The sequence below is a fragment of the Cyprinodon variegatus genome, unplaced genomic scaffold (genome assembly GCF_000732505.1).
Source record: "Cyprinodon variegatus isolate N-32 unplaced genomic scaffold, C_variegatus-1.0 Scaffold282, whole genome shotgun sequence".
NCBI lineage: Eukaryota > Metazoa > Chordata > Actinopteri > Cyprinodontiformes > Cyprinodontidae > Cyprinodon > Cyprinodon variegatus.
The window spans coordinates 553,336-560,431 of NW_015150735.1; the positions used below are offsets into that span (position 1 = coordinate 553,336).

General features: G+C 38.2%; 1 protein-coding gene across 2 annotated transcripts in view; it reads right to left on the reverse strand.

The window, feature by feature from the left end:
* Positions 1-2,915: 2,915 nt before the first annotated feature.
* The window catches only part of LOC107090141 (protein LYRIC-like), an 11,878-nt gene continuing 7,697 nt past the window's right edge, over positions 2,916-7,096 (reverse strand). For both annotated transcript variants that reach the window (XM_015383354.1, XM_015383353.1), the window contains exons 10-13: positions 6,856-6,972; positions 6,613-6,720; positions 4,447-4,573; positions 2,916-3,816 (exon numbers count right to left, since the gene is read on the reverse strand). In XM_015383354.1, the coding sequence (XP_015238840.1) occupies positions 3,752-3,816; positions 4,447-4,573; positions 6,613-6,720; positions 6,856-6,972 (417 nt within the window). In that variant the 3' untranslated portion in view covers positions 2,916-3,751. The remainder of the gene's footprint in view (positions 3,817-4,446; positions 4,574-6,612; positions 6,721-6,855; positions 6,973-7,096) is intronic.

Below are 7,096 nucleotides of genomic sequence, written 5' to 3' on the forward strand. Positions count from 1 at the left end.
AGCTGGTTTACAGGTGCCTTTTGTATCTTTGCTTCTCAGTTTATATTCATATTTCTCAATTCATGAATTAACAAGCTTCCTGGATGGGGAGCGAAACGTCCTCAAACTTGGAAACAAAGTCCAGTGGATTGTTTTTAATTTTTCTTTTTTTTGGAAGCTTATGATGAAATAAATATCTCTGGAACTACACTACTCATCTTTTATTTGCCGGTTGGATCTAATTAGCTGTGTTTCAAATTAATTTGTTTAAATTTACCAGGCAAATATCTCAATAAATTCATATCGGGCTTTGTTTGTAAGGTTAGACACTGTGAAGGTATCAGCCATATTTTGATAAAGCAACATAAACCAATGTGATTAAATATTTGGTTTATTTAAAGAGCAACAGCGTGCAATTGGAACTTATTTAAACTATATTGCTCTGCTTTCATTAGAAAAAGCATTAATCCTATCAGAAAGTTATTGGTTCATTGAGTTCCCCACTACATGTCTATGTGCCCTTAAACTGATAGTTTAAGGTTCATTTAAATCTAGAAAATATTTATTTACATATATAACTAATGTTAATGTTTCCCTACTCTTTATTAGATCTTTTTACATATTTTTTTCTCTCAAATCTTTTTTTTTTTAAACCCTTAAATGAAGCAAACTACTAGATAAGCAAACTCTTCTGTGAATTTCTTGAGCTGAGATTATTTTGAAGCAGTGCTTCCGGTGAATCCCCTGTTAATCTGACCACGGTGTTAATCTGTGCTGTCCTGAATGAACTACAAGGTCGACAACACCCGAGAGGAGATGGAAATAGAATCCGATGATGTAATCCGTGATTTCGAGAAAGTGACCCATAGGATTAAATTCTAAACTTTAATCTAGAATGTACGGGTTATTTCTTCCACCAGTTTTTTTGTTTGTTTGTTTTTGGCATTTCTGTTTTCAAAAATAACCACAGCCTATTTTGATTATGTTATATAGCAAATATTTGATAGGCCTATAGTGGAAATTAAACACTTAAACTCATGCAACATTTTTATAAATAATAAAAGCAACTACACAAAAAAAAAAAGAAAAACATAAATCTAAGTCATGTCTAAATTTAAAGCATGGTGGAATAGGCATCATGCTAAGGGGGTGTCCCTTATACTTCTTTTTACATTGTATTTTAAACAGTTTGCGTATCAATATTGGCTCAGTTTGAATACATTAAATTTACTGAGGTTATTTTGCTTTATGTTTAAATACTCTTGATCTGTTTCAACAACAGAACAGCCGTCATCTGCCCTTCTAATCCAAAAAGTTAATCTAACAGGAAACCTGTGTCAGGCATGTGGTTTCTAGTAATAATAATAATAATAATTTTACTTTATTGGAGAAATTTAACCTTTGCATTTAACCCATCCCCTTGGGGAGCAGTGTGCATCATGGAGTGTCCAGGCAGCAGTGTGGGGTTAAGAGTCTTTGATCAGAGACCCACAGTGGCAGTCTGTGGGAGTGGGGCTCAAACTCAGAGCCTCAGGATTCCAAGCTTTATGACCTAACCACTAGGCCACCACTCCCCATGAAGGGCCAAACCCAGACGAGGAGTTTGATGGATTGGGTTTGATTCCTTGCGCTGCTCAGTGGCACAGTGGGTAGCACTGTTGCCTTACAGCAAGAAGGTTCCGGGTTCAAATATTATGACTTGCAAACCAGAATTGTTCTACCTTAATAAAATGACCAAGCTGAGAGTTTTACTGGCAGTTTAAGAGTGGCTGTAAAAGAGAGATGAGTTTTAAGGCATGTAGTTACATTTAATGATGGTAAGAATTTTTCATAAAATAACAGTACTAAATATTATTTATAGTGCATGTCACAGGGCTTCACAGTGGTGCAGTGGGTAGTGCTGTTGCCTTGCAGCAAGGTCATGGTTCGATTCCTGGCCCGGGATCTTTCTGCATAGAGTTTGCATGTTCTCTCTGTTCATGCGTGGATACTCTGGCTTCCTCCCACAGTCCAAAAACATGAGTGTTTGGTTAAATGGCTTCTCTAAATTGTTCTTAGGTGTGTTTGTCTATGTGTTGCCCTGCAGTGGACTGGTGACCTGTCCAGGGTGTACCCCGCCTCTCAGCCGTAGACAGCTGGAGAAAGACACCAGCACCCCTCGTGAAAATGAATGGATGGGTTTGGTTCCACTATTGTTGCAGGAAAAGGACACATCTTGCAAATAGAAAGTTGAAAAAAAAAAAAAAAAAACCGCCATCGAGGAAGGAAACTTAAAAAACCAAAAGAGTAACTATTTTCTCATATTTAATTTTCAGAAATTTCTCCTTTTCAGCTCAAGTTTTACAAACAGCATTAATTTTGAATTGGATTTTGAAGTTCACATTCTATTGACCTCTGGGGCAGGTTTTCTTATCGAGATGGGAGCAAAGATATTAGCAACATTTTTATTGGTCAAGATTTGTACTGGGCTTAAAACTAGAATGATTTCTGAAAATATGAAAAGAACGCAATTTATAAAACTTAAGCTGAAAAAAAAAAACTATAAATATAAAATCTGTAAGTTTCAATAGATTAAATCTGAGAAAACTGCTGTTACCCTCAGTTTTTATTAAGAATTTTTTTTCACATTTTATTTTTAGATTGACCCCCCCAAATTTTCATTTACATTTGTTTTCAACAATAATGGAACAAAAATTACTCCGTACATTTTAAATATCTGATCAATGCTGGAGGGGAGTGCATGTTAACAGGGAGAAGAAATGTGGCAGCTCAAAGTAAATCAGGGATTTTAAATGTGAAAGTATTTCAGAGGAACTGCTATCAATAGTTTATACAATTAAAGTTAACATGTTGAAATCAAGTATGGAAAGCTAAATAGTTTCCAAATTTCTGTCATTTTAAACAGAACCGTGTGACACAGTAATTAAGACTACAGATAGAAAAACTGGCCTTTATTTAGTCTTTTTACATATGGCTTAAGCTTTTCTTTTATTACAAACAAGTTTTACAAAAAGATTCTGAGGACGTCTGAATCAAGCAGAGGAGGAAAACCAAAGCAAGAGGCTGATGACAGCAATGACATGGCTGCAGCTGAAAAACAGCCTGACCGTATAAAAAGAAAAAAAAAAAAACCAGCAAGAGAACATTCACACAAACAGACGAGACGAACCGATGGGCAGAGGTGACGACATTTTCAGAATCACAGGGGGGAAAAAGAAACAACCAAAAAGCCAAAAACGCAGAGCCAACAAGCGTCCCGTTCCTGTGTCTGACGGGGCTCATTTAAATCACAACAGCTTACACGCCACGTACTGCTCCAACCGTTAGTCTGAGAAATCAACATCAGAGCGAGTTAAAAGAAGGCCAGCTCATCCTTCGGCCCGGTGCTGCATGACCGTTATTCTCTAAACACAGTAAACACCGTTCGCCATCCACCACAACAAGTTTCTAAACTTTAAATCAGTTTTTTTTTCTACAGGTCTAAGGACTATATTAGAGCTCCTTCAGTTGATTCAGATGAATTAAGAGGATTATCAGAAGATCAAACTCGTACGTAGAAATCATCGTCATCACAGATTGCGCTGCATTAAATCTCAGTTTCCAAGGATCCACCAACTGGCACATGATGTGTATAAAAGCGGCTTTGTCTTCAGACGCGTCTTCCCGCCCCCCCCTCCTGGTAAAGTCTGTCAACGGTGACCGTCGTTCCAAATCCCTGTCGAAGAAGGTGTTGCATAAACAGGATATGAAGTCTCTTGCATACGGAGGCGTCTCATGTCTCTCTCCTTGCCTTCTTCTTCTTCGCTGGTTTGGGCACTTGGCTCTCCTCGGGTTTTTCTGCGGAAAAAGGGAAAAGAAACTTCATCCAAGTCCTGATGACGAAGTGAGAACATTCATTTAAAGCATTTAGTAAAATCTCAAGGTTTGAGCAGGTCATTAAAAGTCATTATTTTTTTAAATTAAGGCCTTAATAGGCATTAAAAGTCATTAAATGTGATTATTGTGGCATTTAAAATGCTTTATTTTTAAAAAAATAAATAAAGTGTATAAAAACAATTTCAGATGCGATACATTTGAACGGAACAGCTTCCGGTTGGGCTTAAAGATGTATGTTCGGAAAAGAAGCTTGAGGCGGAGGAAGAGCATTAAAAAGCATTAAATTAGAGTTACTCATTCCTGTATAAACTCTGAATCTATTCAAATTACAAGTTGTTTTTTTTAAATCTAAAACTAAAAGACCTAATAATTTTTTTTTTTATTAAATGGTTAAAAATTAAGGTCATATTCCTGTAAAGCTGTTAGTTTGATCACAAGAATCCAATTAAACCTGATTTATTAAGGTTTTCATTTAGAAAAGGTACGGGTATTTTGCCAGGATAAGAAAAAAATGTCTGGATGAAGAGTTTTTATTCAAACGGCTCAATGGCGCCATCTGGAGGTGGTTTGGCCCATCATGGATGTTCTCACTTTGCTGTGTTGGAGCAGGAGGGTTGCTCTGCTTGGCAGCAGGTTCTCCATCAACTGGCTTCTGTGGCACTTGTGTGACAGGGGGTTTCTGGGGTAGGACGTCCTTCACTGGCCGATCTGCTCTGGCCTGTTCAGAGAGACAGGAAGGGAAAAACTAAATGTCGACATCTTTACTGGGGACAAATAAAAGCATGAAAAAAAATACAAAAAAAGGCAAAAACAAACAGAGTAAAGATGTGCATCAGACGATATGTGCATAAAACACTTATTTATTGGTGCATTAGGCAGCCATAAGTTGAGATCTCATGAGGTGCATGTATCGACACTCCCTCAATTGGCTATCCATCTGTAATGTTTTCTAAAATTTGATAATAAATGTCTGTTTAAATTGTGTAATTCTAATCCTGTAAATGGAGGTACAGAAAACCATATCAGCCTAAAGAACCAAAAAGCAAAAATAAGCAGGGTACATATCAGACTCGTATCAAAATAATTAATATAGGCCCTAAAAGAAACTGTAACTATACATACAACAGGATTTAAGCATTTGTAATTTTTATTGAATGACTGCTCTAAATTATAGCATGAGATTGGCACTAAAGTTACCAGTAATGTAGGTATGCCAGTTCTACACTACCTGCAGTTTTCTGCCCGATCACCAATCCTACATGCTGATTCTGACAGACGCCTGTAATGTTTTTTCTTTGTAATGTTACAAAATCTATCTTAAGCGTTTTTCCAACTGAAAGTACAGAGTTAACGCGCGTTTTTCAGACACGGGTCGACCGGCTAACAATCAGTGTTTGGCTCTCGTCCCATTGGCTAAAAAAGCCTGGGTCTAACCCCTCGCTGGAAAGCTGCGTGGCCTCTGCTCCACCGTGGTGTTTCTGGTGAGACCATCGTGCTAGGTTAGCGTTGATGATGTCACCAGTGAGACAGAAATCAGGAAAGTAAACAATGGAGATTAACATGGAAGGGAGCCAGTGCGTAGTCGGTGTGCTTTGTCGTTTCACTCTTATCTGTCCAAATCCCTCTCACCAGAGCAGCTCCATGTTTATCGGATGTAAACAGTGGCTGTTTCGGCTTGTTAGAACAGACACAAATGACGTGGTATGTACGTTACGTTCAATGGTATCCCGTAAATTAGCAGGTCGACCCATCTGGCTTTCCCACAGCATGCTGATCAGACCAGAGGAAATTTTAACCTGAATTATTTGACCCGGGTCTGCACGCGTCACTGAGCTGTTCCCACTGACACCAAAAGCAAATTGTTCTGGGTTTAAATGGGTTTTTGGGCCAGTGGGAAAAGAGACAGTATTGAAGGAAAAGAAACCACAGTACCTATGAATCAATATACTTGTTTTATCTACATGAGCTAATGATCTCACATATAAATGAGGAGCTTAGAGCAGCATGAGAGGCTGATTCTAAGAGGTAGAGGAGATCGCCATCAGCCGATGCGCTGATGTGAAATCCATCTCCCAAAGCCCAAGAGATTCAGGGCCGATCCATCAGCAGGGGGGTCAGTGCAAACTATTTTTTTTTCTCTCCATGTCAATTTTGATTGTCAATAGACAATGTCCATTGTTACTCAGTTTTACAAATATCAACACCCCATATATCACTAAGAGAAATACATATATTTCTGTCATCCTTTAAAGTAAAAAAAAACTGTAGATTGTTATTGACATTTATAAGTTGGAATGAATATGCGTTTCTGATATCGGCACATTTCTTCCTTGCTAAAATTAACATTTTAGACAATAAAAATTTACTTTTATCCAATTTAAAATTAACATTTCAGATATCTTGAATATAATTCTCACAAGTGCAAATTAAGTTATTTTTCCCATTCGTGTGTATTGGACAGTCACCTTCGGATAGATGAAATGACATTACTCCCATCTAAAACAAACATTCTGTATTCATCAAGATGAAATTAATATCTCCATAAGCAAATTGAGGAAAAGCTTTTAATAAATGTCAAAGCGGCCTGATACAGACTGCTCTGGTTGATCTAGATCAACAACTTCTAATGGGGTGACTGGCCTCCAAATGGCTCAGATGTAAGGAGGGTTTCCAGTGTTTTCTAGATCCCAGATAACCTTCAGAGGGGATGTAGCATGAACAGAGCTTCATCAGGCGCTGCCCATGAGCCCCACTGACCTCCACAGCAGCTGCTTTGACGGGCTGGACGGCTGCAGCGTTCTCCTGAACAGGTGGCTGCTTCTTCACCGCGACAGCAGGGGCCACCTCCTTCACCGGCTCCTCAACCTTCAAAGACCAGGGAGGACATTTACACAACTTGGACAAATTCTAGAAATCCATTAGAAACGAGCTCAGTGATTTTGTGTCATTGGTTTCCTGAACCGACATTAACATCCTTTGTGTTAAAGTTCTTTTCCTTACCGGGGCAGGTGCTCCTCCCTCCTCAGGAGTCTTCTTCTTCTTCTTTTTCTTCTTTTTTGTTTTACCGGCTCCATCAGTAGCAGCATCCCCCTTGTCCTTATCATCTTCATTATCATCCTGTAAACCATGAAGGGAAAAAAAAAAAGATTAAAAACCTCAACCTTTAAAGGTTTATAACTGGGAGGTTGACCAACTAAAATTGTGCTTTATTCTTATGGAGTGAATTTTATCCCATTATTTT